The 20566-nt window shown below is 45.1% G+C and overlaps 2 protein-coding genes across 9 annotated transcripts; one reads left to right on the top strand and one right to left on the bottom strand.

The window, feature by feature from the left end:
• Window positions 1-2627: 2627 nt before the first annotated feature.
• LOC147203482 (uncharacterized) lies at window positions 2628-4809 on the top strand. Of its 8 annotated transcripts, none has more exons than XM_086112603.1 (8): window positions 2628-2739; window positions 2809-2922; window positions 3009-3359; window positions 3449-3512; window positions 3688-3797; window positions 3971-4119; window positions 4279-4448; window positions 4525-4809. In XM_086112603.1, the coding sequence occupies exons 5-8, from the start codon at window positions 3747-3749 to the stop codon at window positions 4527-4529; spliced, it is 375 nt and encodes a 124-aa protein (XP_085968729.1). In that variant the 5' UTR covers window positions 2628-2739; window positions 2809-2922; window positions 3009-3359; window positions 3449-3512; window positions 3688-3746; the 3' UTR covers window positions 4530-4809. The 8 variants fall into 7 exon arrangements, 2 of the variants coding, with proteins under 2 accessions (XP_085968729.1, XP_085968727.1); XR_015101069.1 differs by having other exon boundaries at window positions 3688-3879; XR_015101066.1 differs by having other exon boundaries at window positions 3948-4119.
• Window positions 4810-7003: 2194 nt separating this feature from the next.
• LOC147203483 (sodium- and chloride-dependent transporter XTRP3A-like) lies at window positions 7004-17560 on the bottom strand. Its single transcript, XM_086114054.1, has 11 exons — window positions 17397-17560; window positions 14007-14147; window positions 13421-13512; window positions 13093-13320; window positions 12690-12800; window positions 12281-12522; window positions 11914-12076; window positions 11020-11221; window positions 9950-10109; window positions 9693-9858; window positions 7004-8150 (listed from the first exon to the last, which is right to left on the bottom strand). The coding sequence occupies exons 1-11, from the start codon at window positions 17518-17520 to the stop codon at window positions 7992-7994; spliced, it is 1788 nt and encodes a 595-aa protein (XP_085970180.1). The 5' UTR covers window positions 17521-17560; the 3' UTR covers window positions 7004-7991.
• Between the last annotated feature and the right edge of the window lie 3006 nt (window positions 17561-20566).

The raw sequence follows: 20566 nt of genomic DNA on the forward strand, positions 1-20566 counted from the left end.
GCAAGGACTACACGAGTCGCCCGCGGACCTGTTCTGAAAATAGCACAACTTGCAAGTGCGTCAATCATACACTTTTCCTGCCGCTATTTTTATTTTTTTTAATCACACTTGTATTTATATGGTCCAATGGTTAGCGCGTCGGCCTCATAGTTCTCCCCGGGCTTGGGTGGGGTTTTTTCCGGCTACTCCGGTTTCCTCCCGCATTACAAAAACATGCATGGCAGGCTGATTGAACAATCGAAATTGTCCCTAGGTGTGAGCGTGAGCGCGGATAGTTGTTCGTCTCTGTGTGCCCTGCGATGTCAGTCTTTGTTGGCGATACCAGTCTTTGTTGGGTCATTGTGAGTGTGGGTATACGTGTGCTCCTGTCATTGTTTTGTTTGTTACTTTGGTTCCTTGTGATTTCCAGGAATTTTTTTGATTACTTCGACTAGTAGTTTTTCCAGTGTACTCCTGTGTGTATTTTTGTTAAATATATTTTGGTCAGGGCGGCCAGGTGGCCCAGTGGTTAGCGCGTCGACCTCACAGTGCAGAGGTCGTGGGTTCAATCCCAGCTCCGGCCTCCCTGTGTGGTGTTTGCATGTTCTCCCCAGGCCTGCGTGGGTTTTCTTTCTCCGAGTACTTTGGTTTCCTCCCACATTCCAAAAACAGCTGATTGAACACTCCAAATTGTCCCTACGTGTGAGTGCGGATGGTTGTTCGTCTCTGTGTGCCCTGCGATTGGCTAGCAACCGGTTCAGGGTGTCCTCCGCCTCCTGACCAAAGACGGCTGGTATAGGCTCCGGCACCCCCCGCGGCGCTTGTGAGGATAAAGCAGATCGGAAAATGGATGGATAGATGGACATTTTGTTCAGTCCACGCTGCTCCTCCCTGCCTCCCTGCTTTTTGGGGTCCTGCAACTACTCCACCTGAATGCAAACTGTGACAGAAACTGGAGTACCTGAAGAAAACCCAAGAGAGAGAGAGAGAGAGAGAGAGGTGAAGGGGTCATCCCTTTCTAGTGAAAAGCATGCAAATTCATCGTCACGGACCCGTCACATATTATGTTCCCCTTTTTGCGGGCGTGCTGGAGCCTCACCCAGCTGCCAGTCAGCAGGGGACACCCTGAACCGGTTGTCAGCCAATCGCAGGGCACACAGAGACAAACAAACATTCGCACTCACACTCACACCTAGGGACAATTTAGAGTGTTCCATTAGCCTTCCATGCATGTTTTTGGAATGTGGGAGGAAACATAACATAACATAAAATGAGAAAATTAAGGTCGGTGAAGGCCCTCGTTATCGAGGAATGCGGCCCCCAGGACAAGGCGACGGCTCCTGGTGCTTGTGTCTCCGATGACTGTGGAGGCCCAGTCTTCCCCTAAAGCCCCGCCCGCAGGATTGACAGAAGTGGGTTGGGGGGCCGGGCGGTTGCCGGGCCCTCTCCTTCCTCCGCGCTCGCCGGTCCTCCTCCGCAGCGACGCGTCGAGTCTCGAGGACCCGGACCCCGCCCCGCACAGCCCCACGCCAGGCCGCCCGATCCGCGGCCAGGTCAGCCCACTGTGCCGGGGGAATCCGGCACCGCTGAAGATGACCCTTTAGCTGGTCTTTGAATCGTCTTTTCGGGCCACCGCGGGGACGGGTGCCCTCCAGCAGCTCCGCGTAGAGGAGCTGCTTCGGGAGACGGTCGTTGCTCATCCGCTGCACGTGGCCGCCCACCGCAGTTGGGCCAGGGTGATCATGGCCTCGATACTCGTGAGGCCAGCCCGGGTGAGGATCTCATTATTAGTCACTCTCTCCTCCCAGGAAACGTTGAGGAGAGATCGGAGTCGTCCTTGGTGGAACCTCTCGAGCCTCTTGATGCTGCTCCGAAGAGGGTCCAACATTCGGCGCCATAGAGAAGGGTCGGGAGGACGACAGACTTATACACCATGATCATCGTGTTGGTGGAAATGGCGTGATTCCTGAAGACCCGACGACCGAGGCGTCAAAGGCTGTGTGGGCTGCCTGGATACGGTAAGTGAGGTCCTCCGTGAGGCCGGCGTCCTCCTGGATAATGCTGCCCAGGTAAGGGAACGCCGAGACCTGCTCGATGGGTTCGTCGTCTATGGTGATTTGGGGTGGACGATGGTTCAGGTGGAGGGTCTTTGTCTTTTTGATGTTGACGGAGAGGCCAAAGGTCCTGTACGCCGCGGCGAAGCCGTCCGCGATGAGCTGGAGGCCCCCGGAGGAGTTGGAGACCGCAGCATTGTCATCAGCGTATTGGAGTTCGCTGACGGTCGTGACCATGGTCCCCCGCCTGCTCCTCAAACGGCTGAGGTTGAAGAGCGACCCTTCAGTTTGGTAGCGTAGAGTGATTCCGTGCTCCTGGACAGGGGTGACGTGGTGGATGAGCGCGGCGATGTAAAGGCAGAACAACGTCGACGCCACCGTGCAGCCCTGTTTGACTCCGGTCCGAACCGGGAATGGGGGAGTCATTTCGCCCTGAGTCAGGACGCAACCCTTCATGCCGTCGTGAAACATCCGGATGAGGGATATGAATTTGGGGGGGCAGCCTTGACGTTCCAGCACTTTCCAGAGTGCTGCTCGGGGCACAGAATCAAACGCTTTGGCCAGATCATAAAAGATGGCGTGGAACTCCCTCCGCTGCTCCCGGCACTTCTCCAGGAGCTGTCTGGCGCAGAACACCATGTCAGCGGTCCCCCTTCCTGGACGGAAGCCCGCCTGGGACTCCGGAAGAACCCGCTCAGCGAGTCAGGTGAGTCGGTCGGCCAGTATACGACAGATGAGTTTTCCAGCAGTTGACAGCAGGGAAATTCCACGATAGTTTCCACAGTCGAGTTTGTCGCCCTTCTTGAATATCGTGACGATGACGGAGTCCTTCAGTTCCCCAGGCACCGTCTCCTCGACCCAGCATTGAAGGATGAAGGTGTGGAGGCGGGTGAGGAGATGTGCACCCGCAGCTTGTAAAAGTTCTACGGGGATGTCGTCGACTCCAGCAGCTTTGTTCTTCTTCATCCTCCTCAGGGCTCCGGAGATCTCCCGGAGAGTCGGCAGCTCCGTCATCCAGTGTTGCACGGGGAGCTGGGGGACAGGATCGAGGAAGCCGTCTATTGCACATGTCGGACTGTTCAGGAGCTCCATGAAATGCTCCTTCCATCGCTGGTGAGTATCCTCCTTTTCCTGCAGGATTGTGCCGTCCTTTGCCTTCACAGCCATTGGAGGACTGTGAGCCGGACCGATGATCTACCTCGTTGCTTCGAAGAAGGATCTGGTATCGTAACGGTCAGCGAAACTCTGCATTTGGTGGGCAAAGTTGACCCACCATTGATTTTGGATCCTCCGGATCTCTCTCTGTGCTTCACTCTTGGCCGCCCGGTAGGCTTCTTCAAGTCTCTTGGAGGAAACGCAGTTCTGCCATGCAATGCGAGCCTCTCTCTTGAAATCAGTGGCTCAATTTCTTCCAGGTTTTCGGCAAACCAATCGGGATTTCTCCTTTTCTGGACACCGAGGACCTCTTCCGCGGATTTGGTGAGCGCAGTTTTCAAGTGCTCCCAGTCTGAGTGGACAGTGGCAGGAAGGGTCCGAGGTTGAGTGTCCAGTTTGTCCGCGAGGGACGTCTGGTACTTTTCGAGGACTTGGGGATTCCTCAGCAGCCCAACATTGAAACGTATCCTCTTGGGGATCTTCTTCCTTCTTTTCGCAGGCGCGATCTTCAGCCTAAGTCTTGAGGCTACCAGCCTGTGATCGGACCATCCGTCATCCATGGAGCGGATGGCCCTCGTGACCATGACGTCGGATCGGTCGCAGATTCGGGTAAGGACGTAATCGATCAGGTGCCAGTGGCCGGATCTTGGATGTTGCCAGGTGGTCTTGTGCTTGTTGGCCATCCGAAACAGTGTGTTGGTTATTACCATCTCCGTCTCTGCGCAGAGACCAAGGAGTAGTTCTCCATTTTCGTTGCAGTTGCCAACGCCTTCCTTCCCCAGAATCCCTCCCCAAAGCTGATGGTCCCGGCCCACCCGCGCGTTGAAATCCCCCAGAACCAAGAGCTTATCCCGGGGGTTGACGCGGAGGATCAGGCCACGCAGCGCGGCATAGAAGGACTCCTTCGCCTCCTCCGAGGCGTCCAGGGTAGGTGCGTAGGCGCTGATGATGACAAGGGATTGGGATTGACACAGAGGTAGGGTGATGGACATGAGTCTCTCAGAAGTTCTTACGGGGATGATGTTGTGATCCCTAACCAGACGTGACTTAACGCAGAACCCTACACCGTGAATTCTTCTCTCCTCCACAGCTCGTCCGCTCCAGTAGAAGGTGTACCCGTGCCGAGGCTCCTCGATCTGCCCGGCACCAGGGAGACGGGTCTCGGAGAGGGACACAATGTCCAGGCCGAGCTTCTGAATCTCAAGGGCGATGAGGGCAGTCCTGCGCTCCGGTCTCTTTGCTCTTGCATTGTCCATCAGGGTTCGTACATTCCAAGCGCCGATTTCCAGGAAAGCAGTCCGGTTTTTGTATTTGTATTTGTTTCGCCCGCATAAAGGATGAATCTGCTGGAGGCGGGTCTCCAGCCGATCGGTGGCGGTTATGGGCGTGTTTAGGCCGCCTTTTATTGGCCCTTCCTCGGATTGAGGGGAGCAGCGCTGCGACTAGAGAGTCCTGCTCCGCCACCGTGGTCGCTGCCTCTCCCCTGCACCATCACCAGTTCGCAAGGGGAGCGACCATCGTGCCACGGCCGCCGACGTGTGGTTGTGGAGCTAGGGACGTGGGCCCTCATCTGAGCCTGTCCCCGACGCCCCGCGCCATCGCCGCCGGACTTCTTGAGGTTGAGGGCATCGGGAGAGGGGGGAAACGGGTTGAGGGGGCAGGAAGGGGGGGGAGAATCGCCATCCTGGGGGCTATGTAGCGTGAGGGAGGGGGATGGGTCGCAACCCCGCCCCCGCACTTCGACCGCGTGGCCAGGGTCCACGGCAGCGCGGTGGCCGACGGTGGTGGTCCAGGGGGTCTGCAGCACCCGAGGTTGGACCGTGGGTGCGCCGGGCCCAGTGTTTTATTTTGAAGGGTGGGCATTCCTTCATAACCCATGGGAATGGTCGGCTTGGGGATCCGGTCCGCCACCTTGCTAGGCGCTTAACGCCAGGACTGCGGTGGATTTGTATACCGCCGGACGCGGTCCCGCGGGATTTTGCTGACCCGAAGGTCATTACCACTTCGCACCAACTCTCCAGTGATGGAAAGTCCCGTCAATTCGGCGTGGAGGCTCCCTTACGGACTTCACTGCGATCCACTAGGAATTGGCGACGGTTTGATCCGCACCTTTGAGCCTAGGGATCGCAGATCTTTTGCGACTTAAAATTAAGATAACAGAACACATTGCATAAAACATAGTCATAAAATTGTATCAACTTTTCCTGCATACGCCTTGTTGTTTGAAGCAGTTATAGATGAAAGAGGAGAGATTCAAAGTGTCCTTTCACCAATGGATCAGAGACGTCATGCTCACAACGTGCATAATGTCCCTCCCACAGGTCTGCTACAAGCTAGGTTTGAAAGTAAAAAAGAAGCAGTAGCGTCCATTGACGAAAAAAGAGATTGGTTCACTCCTCCTGTTCCCTCTAGATCCACTTCAATTCCAAATACGCATCCGGCCAAAACGCTGAAAACAGTCCACAAAGGGTCCACACGTAGGATCTCTCTCTCTCTCTCTCTCTCTCTCTCTCTCAATCCACCTCAGAATTCAACTGCTTATTTCTGTCAGTAGTTAGATCAATAAACGGCAATGAGGCTTTCTTTTTAGTGGTTCTCCATGCCCATGTCTTAACTGTGTTCCTGCAAGGTTTATGAGACATGGGGTCTACTTTGTATTATGAGCTGTTCTTTTACTCAGCCGTTTAGTACTTCCTACTATTCTGATAAAGTTTAACCAGGTTTCAGCAGTCCAAAATTTGGAATCATACAGGGCCCCTATGGCAGGGGTGTCAAACTCAGGTCCTGGAGGGCCGCTGTCCTGCATATTTTCCAAGTCTCCCTGTTGCAACAAACCTGATTCAAATGATCAGATCATCAGCAAGCTCTGCGGAAGCCTGACATTGAACCTGTTCATTTGAATCAGGTGTGTTGCAACAGGGAGACTTGGAAAACATGCAGGACAGCGGCCCTCCAGGACCTGAGTTTGACACCTATGCCCTAAGGGGACATGGAAGAAAAAAAAAACTTTACATTCCCTCACAAAGTTTTGCATTCCCTTGCAAATGTTTGCGTTCCCTTGCAAAGTTTTGCATTACCTCGGAAAGATTGTATTCTCTTGCAAAGATTGTGAGATACTGTATGGCAAACCTCTTTTTTTAAATGCACGTTTTTGTACTTCCGGGTCAGCTCTTTTGTTCAACCCTTGCTTCACATGTCTTTCGTTAATTTGGAAACCATATTCAATGTCAAGAACAGATTTAATGTCTTTGTATTTCAAGCCAATTTCAAAGTAAAATTCAATTAAAGTCGCTAACAGGTGAAAACACGCCATGTTTGTTGTTTTCAGTTACGATGACCCGGAAGTACATCAACGCGCATTAAAAATAAATCTTTGCGATATCGTGCAATCTTTGCGAGGGAATGCAAACTTTGCAAGGGAATGCAAAACTTTGCGAGGGAACGCAAAGGTTTGTTTTTTCTTCCATGTCCCCTGAGGGGATCCGTATAATCCTATACACCACTGGATCATTATTATTTTTAAATAGATGGTTTATTTCAAATATATGGTGGTGCAATCGGCAATGTTGTGTCTGACTTATTCTGGATGCAACTGTACTTCGCTTTATACCCATCAATTTGGGTTGTGGGGTGGGGTGTGGGGTTAACGCATACTTAGAAATTGTCTTTCTATTGTCTGAATCTTACTCACGTTATCCACTTTGTTAAACATTTAACCACAAAGATTACAATTCCATTCATGATGCAAACGTTTTTCATAAGAACAGTCAACATTCGATACATGTTTCTTTTTATTTTTTGTATAGTTTTTTTTTTTTTTTTTTTTTTACAAAATGTATATACCACTGAATGCATTTCATGAAATGTTTTTTTTTCATGGAAGATACAAATGTATACATATGTGGTTCCTCACATCAATTTGGGTCAGAATATGGAATATTATGATTCATGTGGATTCATATTATATAGTTAAGACTATTTCAACAAATCTATCTACAGTATCTACATAGTTTACATTTCATATTTCAGAGGATATGAGGCAATAATGTCAGTACCTAATCATACTTTGTACAATGCAACTGCTCCAATGCATTTCAAATAAGATATTTATAAGCATACTACAGCAGATGTTGGGCCTGTTAAAACATAAAATCAAGAACCACATATAACATGAATAACATTGTAGAAAACCATTAATACAGTAACTTTCACAAACAACAGTTAACACCAACTTCACAGACAATTTAGCTTTTGCTCAGCTCTAAAACCAAGTCATTTGCCAAAGTGCCACCAAATATTGACAATTGTGCATTCCAATCAAATTTGGCTACAAGCGACACAGGCAAAATTCCACTTGAACAGGAAGAAAGCTTGTTGGCCAGGCTGCTCCAGCAAGTCCAAAAGTCCAATAGACGCTCCAGCTGCTGCTTGAGTGCTTACTAGAATTCCAGATTCTTCCTTTCCTCTGTTCGCATCACCTCATCATCATTGCTTTCACATTTCTCCCCCTTGCGATTGCTGCTTACAGAGCTGTAAATAACACTGCGGCAACAGCATATTTATTTCTAGTAGGAGTAATACCAGCAAGTCTCCTTCCACAGAAGGGAAGTGTTCCTTGCTCACGCAGGAGTGAGGAGTTTGGCTCTTGATCTGCCGTGACCTGTGTAAAGTGCCTTGAAAAAAACCATTGTGAAATTGTGCCATATAAACAAAATGGAATACAATAAAGAGGGATAAATGGGACCCGGGAAGCTCGTCGCTCGTCCCACGAAAAGCACGCTTTATCATCTGATTGGAGGCGCACTATGCAGATATGGCGCTTTCTTTAATAGGAGTAGAACGTTTCCTGTTTGTGCAGTACACATAGAGAGCTGTGAGGGGAACACAGCTGACTGCGGAGGCCAGTAGGATGGCAATGAAGACTTGACCAAATATAGGATAGTCCGTCACCACCGTCTTTCCCTGAAACAACAGATACAGTACATACAGTTGGTGATCAGCCTTCACAGAGCAATTAAAGCAAATCGTCCAACAATCAGACTGAACTTTCCACTTCAGTGATTCATTTGCATCTGGGTCTGTTAAACAAGAAACACCTATACGTTTCTGGGTGGGACTCAGTTGTCATCTGAAGGTATTCCCCTTCCACATACTGACAACTGCCAACGCTTTAGGGACGGTTACCCGAAGGGGAGTGGTTCACTTCTATCGGTCTGAAGGAAGCCTACTGTCACATCCCTATTGCACCTCTGCACAGGCAGTCACTCCGCTTTGCCTACAAAGGCCGTCACTGGTCGTTCGGGGTGATTCCATTCATGGGAGACTGTGATACCTTCTGGTTTCACTCACTTCCCTCCAGTTACTGGAACGTTTTAGGCTCTTTACTGCTTTTCAAATGTTCCACTTCTGGCTGTACGCCAGTGATTTCTCTATTCTTCAGGATATTTGCAATGTCTCTGATTAAATTTCCATGTTCTCTCTGAGGTTCACGATTACTTTATTTTCAACCATAAACGGCTCTCTGTTGTTTACAACTCTAACTGTAAATGTCATCTGCACCGGCAACCCCAATCGCGAACTAAACCTAAACATTAGCCCCGTTTGCTCAGTTGAAAAATAGTGGAGTTAAAAAAAAAAATATAGAAGTTGTATGCCCAATTTAGATTCAATTACTTGGAAAAGCTTAAATGTTGATCTATTATCTTATTGATACGTTGATATGAAACTCGAGTTTTTCAATCTTTTGGAGAGGAATGCAACCATTTGCTTGGTAAATTCTCCATGCCAGAGGAGATGAAAAGTTGATAAATTCTGCGACCACTAAGGCAACAACGACTCGGCCACGTTATATTGTCCGTCTCTATTGTCAGTTTCTCTCCGCTTGGTAAGCAGGGTGCAGCTTTGGCCGTTTGCGTCACAAAGCTGTGCTCTCTTTCTCTGCCTCTTCTCCCTGCTCGGCACCTAGCTTGTGAGGACTCACCCATTTTTAATATGCTTATATTTATTCATTCATATTCCAATCCACTTCTATCGTCACAAGAGCCGCGGGGCGTGCTGGAGCCTATCCCAGCCGTCTTTGGGCAGTAGGCGGGTGACAACCTGAACCACTTTCCAGCCAATCGCAGGCTTATATTTACATTTTATATTTTATTGATCTACTTTTTGTCTTCTACTTTCTCTCTTTCACAATTTTGCTGCTGTCAATTGGGAATTTCGCCACTGTGAGAAAAACAAACGTTTTCTGGTCTAAATGTGCTAGGAGGGACTTGAACTGATGTTTTGTTAACATCCTAAAAAAAAATTAAGGTATGCATAAGCTTATGTAATGCGGCCCACTTTTTCATAAAACTGAAGACAATGCAAGCTAAGGTACAACAAATGTCATATTGTGCCGTATCTATCAAAAGTTGGAGGCTGTAGTTAGAATGTAAATGTTCTGTTCACACATTTACACAGGATTCATAATTTGTTGTCATGTAGTAAAATTTAAAAAAAAAAGTTTACCAGCTCCTTGTCCCATGCTTGGTAAGTGGGTGTCCCTCCTCTGATGTAATTGACAATATAGAAGATGAAAAGGGCTATTAGGAGAAGAGGACTGACTATCATCCACATGATCTTCAAGTACCAGTTCGGACGGTGGCCAAGCATGTCTTCTATGTCTTTTTCAAACCTACAATGATCATAGCATCATCTCACCAAGAAGTACATTGATATTGTTACATTGTAGCACAATGTATATAGAACAATGCTAGCATACCAACCTTTTAATTCCGTAAAGGTAGCTGACAGTTATAATCTCAATGAGGACGACAAATAGCAGGGAGAAAGATGCTCCGTAGTCATTGAACATGGTAAACCAGTAATTTCCAGATGGGGTGGTGAAGGCCAGGCCAAGCAGCAGAAAGATTAGACACAATATCCCTGCAAGGAAAACACAGAGCACGCAGGTAATGCACAGTCCAAGGGAAAGAACACTGAGAGTGCAGTGGGTCAATAAAATTTGGGGCATCTCTGCTGATTTTTTTCATTTGGGGACCGCATACAGAAAAACGTACGGTTGAAAGGGCCACTTTAAAATTCTTCTACTTTTTGAAAGGCACTAAAGTCAGTCAAGAAAGTTGTTGTTTGTATTGTCTCGTTCAGGGGTGTCAAACTCATTTTTGTCGGGGGCCACTTTGGAGTTACATCTTCCCTCGGAGAACTGTTAAGTCCATGAAACCGAATAAATGTTTAATCATCATGTCGTATTATTACTTGTACACACAAAAAAATATATGTGGCTCACTTGTGTTGAAATCAGTCGAGCATTTGTTCAATTATTGCTCAAGTGAGTATAAACAGAGTAACAACACTATTGCAAAATGTCACCGTTATTTATTATGTCTGACAATTCGAGATTTCGGAACAGATTTAAGCAAGGATCATGGAAGTTGACACAGATGATTTGCTTTTGCGGGCCACATAAAATGACGTGGCGGGATTTTTGGGGTGGCCAACAGTCCTCCCTCTCACACAATAGATCCAGCTCTGCACAGAATCCCGTGTCCACATTTAGACCCCACCCCCCCAAAAAAAAGCACAGACTGTCGTAAGTGACTATTTTTCAGTTACTTGAGGATCATCAATGTGATGTCTTCATAAATCAGCCATAGAGCACAACATAGAAGAAACAATTTTTTGTTGTCATGTGCAGCTTTTTATGTTGCGCAGCGTAAACTGTCAAATTTATGTTCACGTACTGTGGCAGCTGTGGAGTGAATAATCCAGCATGTAATTTAAAAGTCATAAAGGTTAAAAAATGAGTACAAAACAATATCCACCCAAGTCTTACCATTGAAAACTTCATTGCTAACTTTGGACAGTATCTTAAAGTCTCGTAGTGGGGTGGTGATAGCAGTCATGTTGCCCAGCATGCTGCCCAATCCAATAAGCAGAAGCATGATGAAGTACAGCACTGACCATAACTGAGGTAGGGGCATGTTTTGAATGGCTTCACTGTACACAATGAAAGCCAGACCAACCCCTTCGACTGCCTGAAACAGATGAGAGGGGGAAAAAAAAATGCCAATCAGTGTTCGGTGATATAGGAAGAGTTGAAATCTACCTTGATTTGGCCCCTTGGAAGATTGTGAATTAAAATGGATTTTGCTCAAGAAACACGTGATAAAGGGTAGCTACTGGCAGACATCTATGATTCAAACAACTCTTTGTTGTGACTGGTGGTATTCATGAATGTAAGTATTTTCATTCATAGACAAGAGCATTATTACAGATATTTTAGAGTGAAAAATAATATATATAGTCATACCTCGGTTTTCGACCATAATCCACTCCAGAAGGCTGTTCAAAAACCGATTTGTTCGAAAACCGAAACCACACACTTTAAAAAAAAAAAATCTTTATTGAACACGTCTGCTCACAATGATGGAACGCTACACGAGGAAGCATCACTTCCTCGTCTACCCGAGGAAGCGTCACTTCCTCGTGTAAGGAAGGCGAGAGGAGTCAAATGGCGCATTCAAGTGCGCTCAGTTTGGTCGAGAACCGATTTTCAGTCGTAATCCGAGGCATAAAAAAACTCGAAATTTTGGGTCGAAAACCGATTTGGTCGAGAACAGAGACGTTCGAAAACCGAGGTTTGACTGTCTATCAGGTACTAACCATGCATTTATTAAAAACAAAGAAAACATTTATTGCAAGAGGAATAGAATGATGAAAAACAAACCGTGTCTAGTTCATCGTTTAGGTCACAGTCTTCCAGTTTATCGCCAAGTTCGGCAAACTGCTCCGGGTAAGTTGCATTGAGTTTTTTAATCCAGTCAAGCACATTGCTCATGTTGATAGTATCTTCTGCGAGGTTAAAGGAATTTAGCAGCAATATGCGCATCCTGGAAGGGAAGACAGTGGTACTGTTCACTCTCTAAACACAAACATTTGACAAATACCAAGCAGTAACACAGTTCCCTAAGACTAATGCCGTCAGTTTTGAATATTTAATTTACTTTATTAATAACCAAGGGCAAACGTGCACTCACTACATTTAGACCTCCAGAAAAAACAAAGTTGAGGGAAAAACCACACTGTACACTAACCTCTCCAGGCAGTTCTCGTAGTTAACTGTGGCTTTAAACCCATAGATGGAAAAGGTGACGATGGAAGCAAAGATGGAGGTTCCGCTGTTAATGATGGCGACAGTGAAGGCCTGGTGCTCAAAATTATTGTTGTACTGATTGTAGCTGGAAAACGCGATGAGAGACCCAAATCCCAAACCCAGAGAAAAGAAAATCTGAGTAGCAGCGTTTATCCATGTATTCGGATTGGCCAGTTCTTCCATCTAAAATCATGGAAACATACGGGTCAATATGTACAGAACACATTCGGTTGTATATTCTGCTTGGCCGAAATAGAAACTGATGTCAACAGTATGTGAGGCCAATGTACTGATGTTTTTTTTGTTCGTGGACATATCACATCATAATGGCCGAATGAAGACATCCTTACCTTGGGGGTGAACAGGTACGTGATACCATGGACGGCACCAGGAAGAGTCAAACCCCTGATGAGGTAGATAACGAGCACCACATAAGGAAACGTGGCTGTGAAGTAAACCACCTGCACAACAGAGCCAAACAACAACATTTTCGTCCTGTCAGTCCATTGAAGAAGTAATTCTGTGCTTGTTTTGTGTTGTTTTGGGGCTTCACATATTCCAAAAGAAGGACCGCGAGGTGTATGGCCAGAATAGGAATGTGAAAAAACAAGATTATACGCTGGAGAAAAATGAAGAGCAGTCCGATTTATTCATTTGTGCTCTCATTTTGTATCAAAGGCAGTGCAAATTTTGTTTGCTTATAGTTGTTATCTCAATGCTTTCGCTTGAGGCGGGTGCGCAAACTTCTCCTACCTTCCCAGATGACTTAATTCCATGGATAATGAAGAGGTAGGTGATCACCCAGGCCAGCACGAAACACAAAGCCTGACCTGTATGGATGCCTCCATTCTCTTCAATCGAAGAAGAAATGTTTAGTGTTTCTCTAAAAAAGAAGTACTGGGTCGAAGAAGCCTTTTGGCACTCTTCCAGGGGTCCTGTCAGGTTGGAATTGACGGGGCAGTCTGACCAGGGCAGGACTGACTGTGAATGTGAACCAGTGAAACGTTAGTGTCAAGGCCTTCGTGAGCTCAGACTTTCATATAGTGTTATACTGTATCTAGTAAATGATTCAATTGCTCACTTGAAATGAATTAAAGAGGTACCAGAAGCTCCAAGCATTGATGATGTTGTAGTAGAGGCAAAGATACACGGAGGCTACAATACTAGCAAGACCTGAAATGAGAGATTTAAGATGTTTTTTTTTTTTTTTTTTTTACAGATGTCTGAGGTCTTTTTCTCCATTTTTTTCCTCAGAAAACTGGAATTTCCGGGTCCAGTGTATGGGTCTGCTTTTGCCAAACAGCCCCCAAAAGACACAGTGCAGCAGAACACTCAGATACAGTACAGAAGCACATACAAACGAGGCTAAACGTGACAAGTGTCCTCAAAGATGAAGTTATCGATGAATCAGACAGTACATGCGTGTGCACGTTTTGCACACAGATTAGTGTGTCAGCACATTCGTAAAGGAGGGCCAATGTTCTCCACAGTCTACACCACAAAGTCATTTGTGTTTCATGCTCGTGTCAAATGACTGACCTCTCAGATGCATACAGCTATCTACATTGTTCACTACATATCCAAATTAAGGGAGTCGTTGTTATTTTCAATAGTACAACAGTACTTCTACAGTAAACCGTAGCAATAATATGTTTTCAAGTACGTACCCACTCCTCCCAAATACGGGTTAATGGCCGACCAGGCCCCAATGCTTCCCAAGCGCATCTTTTGACCAATGGCGAGCTCCATGTAGAATAAAGGCACACCCTCAAGAAACAGCATCAGCAGATATGGAATCAAGAATCCACCTGTTGGAGCAAAGTACAACTAAATACACTCTTTACTTGGTTCTATGTACTGTAAGTATATTTAGTATCACTTTAGTAGCTTCTCCAGGTTCTTTATCCTTTTTAAAGGGGAAGTCAAGGAAAATTGTTTGGCACAATAATCTGTTCTATGTGGCCCCACTAGTCTAAATATGGTACTCTGATTAATATTGTGTTTATGGGTATGAATTTAGCAGTAAGATTCACCCATTTGTATCCATCTCAGGGGGCAGCAATTTTGCAACTTGCTGATGATTTAAAATGACATCACAGTTGTTCAGGGCTCAGGTAATGTCCAATCACGGCCCTCTATGATGGATGATTACGGGTGAGTTTTGCCGCTTTATTTATCTTCTACACTGCAACCTTAATCAGCGTAGTTATTCAAATAAATTGTGAAAATATTTTTTGAATCGCCTTCCCCTTTAAGGTAATATGCTAATTTTCGAAGTTCTCAAGCTCAGATCTTTACAGATGAACTACGACCGCCTCTATAATGTGAAATGTGTCGTACTGTATATTGAATTTGTACCTATGTATTCCACAGGTAGCCCTTCAATAAATAAACCTTTCAGCTTTTTTTTGTGTGAATTTTGACAAAACAAATCATTTGGTGTAGTTAACAGCTACTAATGAAGTCATGTGACTTGAATGAGCAATATGGTAGCTGGATTGAAAATCAGTGACACGTGTAGGCTATTGAATACACAGATTCTTTTGACACGACACTGCTACAGCAAATGTTATTGGTTCGAAAACTAATAAAGATAAAGATATGCAGATAACGTACACTATTTGTGATGATAGGACTGAATGTTTTAAATGGATGACTTGCAAGTCATTACCAACAAACACTTTTAACACAATGTCCCAAATCAATTGGAATTGGGTTTGTGTACATTTCTCTCTCTCTCTCTCTCTCTCTCTCTCTCTCCATGTCTCTCTTCTCTCTCTCTCTCTCTCTCTCTCTCTCTCTCTCTCTCTCTCTCTCTCTCTCTCTCTCTCTCTCTCTCTCGGTCAAGTGGTTAATGCGTTGACCTCACAGTGCAGAGGTGCAGGGTTGTTCGACTCCGGCGTTGGTCTTCCTGTGCGGAGTTTGCATGTTCTTCCAGTGCCTGCGTGGGCTTTCTCCGGGCACTCCGGTTTCCTCCCACATTCCAAAATACATGTCCATCCATCCAACCATCCATTTTCCGAACCGCTCGATCCTCACTAGGGTCGCGGGGGGTGCTGGAGCCTATCCCAGCTGTCTTCGGGGAGTAGGCGGGGGACACCCTGAATCGGTTGCCAGCCAATCGCAGGGCACACAGAGACGAACAACCATCCACGCTCACATTCACACCTAGGGACAATGTAGAGCGTTCAATCAGCCTGCCATGCATGTTTTTGGAATGTGGGAGGAAACCGGAGTACCCGGAGAAAACCCACGCAGGCCCGGGGAGAACATGCAAACTCCACACAGGGAGGCCGGAGCTGGAATTGAACCCGGTACCTCTGCACTGTGAAGTCGACGTGCTAACCACTGGACTACCGGGCCGCCCTCAAAATACATGTATGGCAGGTTAATGGAATACTCAAAATTGTCCCTAGGTGCTAGTGTGAGCGCGGATGGTTGTTCGTCTCTGAGCGCCCTGCGATTGGCTGGCAACCGGTTCAGGGTGTCCCCCGCCTACTGCTGCCGAAGATAGCTGGGATAGGCTCCAGCAACCCACGCGACCCTTGTGAGGATAAGCGGATCGGAAAATGAATGAATGTTCTGTAAAGCGCTTTGTTCCAGCTGAAGCTGTTGTGAAAGCGCTATATAAATACATATGTATTGTATTGTATTTTCCATCAATTTCACCCGACTTTTTGTAAGTTGTGCATATATATGAATTGTTTTCACAGGAGGTATTATTTTTGTCAATGATTTCATGCGACTGTTGTTGTGTTTGTATATCACTTAAACAGTTATGTAAGTCAGTCTTATGGCCTCGCTCTATTGTGTGGTGCTTTAACAGGAAGGAGGCTGCGCACTGTATCGGGCTCATTCATTTGCAATGCCACTCTATGGTTCAGCCCTAGAGTTTATGACATGTTATTGAGGTTTACAGCTTGCCTCAACTTTCTATCAACTCGAACTCTGGTAAGGATTTGTTTCGAAATTTTACAACCCACCAACCTGATATTACTGGAAATGCATCTTAGTCTGTATAATTCTATTCAATTCTATCAGATTCAAACTGATGGTCATCGCTCTTCCATGTTTGTTGCTTGCAATATTGATGTCAACAGGTGAGTAAACTTTTCATGAATTAATTTGGGTTTTTTAGGGTCTAATGTTATGCTTTTTTTTCTGCTTTGGTAACCCAACAGCAGTTGAGCAAATGACCTAATTAAGTTACTTTAGCTTTATTCAAAATGGACATCACACACCTGACAGTCACCACACACCAGGTCGGTCAAACCATGTTCTCCAAATGAACATATAAAATAAATATATTCATAACAACACAAACCTAAGTGTATTATAATGGTATATAATTAGAATGGATATAATACTTATCATTTTTAAAATGAAAAAGCTTTTACATTTTATTTAAAAAAAAAAGACTATATGGTCAGATAAGAAACAGTTGAATGATTTTCAGTGGTTTAAAATTTGGAGATTCCGCTTTCACTTTACTTTTTAACTGTGTGTCTCCCCCTCCCCCCCTAAAACGTTAAATGAGCTAAACCAGGTCGTGTCTGGAAGGGCAAGAATGTCCCAATCTACGCGAAATCCAGTGGTCGAATATAATTCAGGTCGGCTGCCCAAGAAAAGCCTGCAGCGTCTTATTTGTCTAAAGAAGTTGCTGAATGTCCATTGTGAATTAGATGTTTTATTTCATTGGTTGTGCCCACTTTATCTACCAGTTTGCAGCCCTCGGTGTCAAATAATATATGCTAAAACGTCTTGCTGGTCATTTTCACAAGCACATCTTTATTAAATTGTGGTTTCCAATTTTTGGACTTATGTTTATTTGCAAATTAATATTGCGTGTCTCCATTTGGCGTCACGGTTTTTTTAACTGATCAATCAGGCAGTGGGTATTGAGCGAAAATTAAGTTAGGGAGAGCTTGTAATTACTACGAGGACATTCGAGCGTGATGATTTTAAGGATAAGAAAAGGTGCCACAATTTTCTCAACAAACACGCAAAAAGCCTCAATGACAAAAAGAACCAAAAAAAAAAATATTGTCAGATCTCACCTCCCCCGTGCATCTGGCACAGGTACGGGAATCGCCAAACGTTCCCCAGTCCAACGGCATAAGAAACACAGGCCAATAGGAACTGCACGGGACTGTCCCAGTTGGGTCGGGCATCTTCCCCCATGTCAGCGTCTCAAGTGAGCGTCAGACGATTCGGGTGGCTCGTCAACAGGTTGTGTGAAGCAGTTTACCGTCTTCAGCCTTTTCACGGCGCCTTGATTACAACGTGAACGGTGGCAGGGGGCGGGGCCTCGAAGGAGCCACTCAATGATCTCAACAATCATTTTACTTTAATGTTGCATCAGTATTGAGTCACATCCAACATTTGTCAGATAAATACACACGCGCAACCACGCGCGCACGTTCACGTGTCATACTACACGCGCGCGCACACACACACACACACACACACGCACGCACACACGCTAATGATTATGACAGTGATGATGAGGATTTCATTAGAACGCCATTAGCATTCACAAGAACTAAGTGGAGGACAGTAGGACATCAAAAATTTGACACCATTCTCAAAGTAACAGGAAAAAAAACGAGATACACTTGCACAACATCATCTCCATTCCCTGAGTTAACCTACTTCTGCTTCAATGCTGAATTTGAGACTGTGGCTATACATTTACAAGCCAGAGCCATTATGTATTTTTATTGTACATTGAGGTGAAGCAGTTATGTAAATCTTAGGATTACAAATTGAACCTTTGCAAGGAAAACTACAATTGTGGTTACACAATGCCTCTCAATAAATGTTCATTGATTATATTGTTTATTGAGAACAACTACTGTACTGTGATTGGCTGGCAAGCAGTTCAGGTGTATGACGCCTACTGCTTGAAACTCTGGCCGTGCATCCACTGCAATCATGACCTGTCACATTTGCCCATCCCGTTCCTCTGTATTTTCTCATGACCATACCGTTTAGTCCACGGTAGCTTTCGTGATGAGCTAATGCTCTAATGATTAATAATGTAGACAAGCTGGGATAGGCTCCAGCACACCCGCAACACATGTGATGATAAGCGGTTTAGATAATGAATGGATGAATGTGAGAAGGCTGTTGAATTTATTTATTTTTTTTAGTACACTGTCGATGATAGAAATACAACAGGAATCCATTTGTACAACATATAGTGCTGTGAGGTATTTTCCCCCTCTGCGTCCATCTGTAAATATGAGGACTAGCTGGATAGAAAATAAATGGATCGCTCAATGTCAAAAATTGAATTTGGGGCTGTGTTAGGCGTTGACTTAATTTTGCGCCATAATGAGATGATTTACACTTAAATGCCATACTTTGAGGATCAGCATGTTATGTTGCATAACTTATCACATCATGGTATTCATCCATCTCTATGTTCATAATCATACCGCCTTATACTCTTACGCATGGTTTCAACAATTTTTGAGGTTTTCCCTCCACATCCCATTTTTGATCAAGTTCAACAAAGGTTCAATTATTAAATGTCTCTAAAAGGCTGTCCTGACCGATAATCCTCTGTGTTAAGAGTGATGTTTCATCCCAAACTGCTCAGTGTTTGTAGAAAGTGTCTCACAGTAGTCCCAAGTCATCCACCACAATAATAATTACAAAATGTCGAGCACACCACAATGTAATTAATTACCAGATAAAATAACAGCTAGCCTTGGCCTTGGATACATTTCTTCAATTATTCTTTCTGTTTTGTATTTTCAAGGCATTAATAGGAATCTTACTTGAGTTGACGGTAGAACACGAACCATTGCTATTTGAATGTCTGCAGGACACACACTGCTGTAATATGATTGGCTACGGCATCCAGGCGGGAATGGCATTATTTGACTGAAAACAAGGTAGGGTTACGAATTCCACAAGTTCTTGGTTTTCAATGAGGAATTCATATCAAAGGAAGCATTACGATTGTGTAAATAGAGTGACAGATAGATTACTGTTAATAGAAGCATATACCATATTACACCAAGATCTACTCTCTAACTTAGATACTGAATATTTTACAAGCAAGCACTCAGTTCACCACAACAAAATTTCCATTTTAAGAAGTACAATTCATGCAGAAGATGACACTATAAACACACATTGATTTCTTCCGATATGTACGTTGCCTACAATCCACAGTTAGCTCGTGTTACTGGACGACCAGGAAAAATATTGCCCGATCCCTGGAAGTAATATTGCCTAATATTGTGTAGTCCAGGGATCGGCAACCCAAAATGTTGAAAGAGCCAAATAGGACAAAAAAAACAAAACAAATATGTCTGGAGCTGCAAAAAAAAATAAAAGCCTTCTATAAAACTTCCAATAAGATAAGAAAACCTTTATTAGTCTCGCAATGGAGAAATTCCGAATTCACAGCAAATGAAGGAAACACAAGCTGTATTTATGTAGGAAACTGGACTGTCTCAGAATTGTTTATGTTATTCATTCCTTTGGTGTGTTCACAAACGCCCCCACAGAATTTATTTTGTGATTTCCTCGTTTGATTTTCTTTTGTTTTGGTGCATTATTTTCGCTTTTCTTAGTGTCAGTGAAGTGATCATTAATTTCCGTTTTTTGGAGGCTGTCTTTGAACGCCCCTCGAGTCAACGAGAAGAGAGAAAGCACGGAGTCGGAAGCAGACGTGTCTGTGTTGGTGGAGACTGTTGAAAGCATAAGTCAAGTTTACGTTAAAAAAAAACAGCACAGCTCTCCTTTTTCGGAGCTGCAACTTGTATCTATATCTATTTGAGCTATATTAGCTGACTCTCAAAATATTTTTCCATTTTCAAACATTTTTTATAAAGCTCCAGGGAGCCAATAGATGCCGCGTGTTGCCGACCCCCAGTATAGTCCATCCATCCATTTTCTGATCCGCTTTATCCTCATAAGGGTTGCGGGGGGTTGCTGGAGCCTTTCTCAGCTGTCTTCGGGTAGTAGGCGGGGGACACCCCGAACCGGTTGCCAGCCAATCGCAGGGCACACACAGATGAACAACAATCCACGCTCACACTCACACCTAGGGACAATTTAGAGTGTTCAATCAGCTTGTTTTTGCAATGTGGGAGGAAACCGGAGTACCCAGAGAAAACCCACGCAGGCCCGGGGAGAACATGCAAACTCCACACTAGGAGATGGAATTGAACCCAGTACCTCTGCACTGTGAGGTCAACGCGCTAACCAC

The sequence above is a fragment of the Hippocampus guttulatus genome, chromosome 6, assembly GCF_054856545.1.
Source record: "Hippocampus guttulatus isolate MCC_2025c chromosome 6, RoL_Hgut_1.0, whole genome shotgun sequence".
Taxonomy (NCBI): domain Eukaryota; kingdom Metazoa; phylum Chordata; class Actinopteri; order Syngnathiformes; family Syngnathidae; genus Hippocampus; species Hippocampus guttulatus.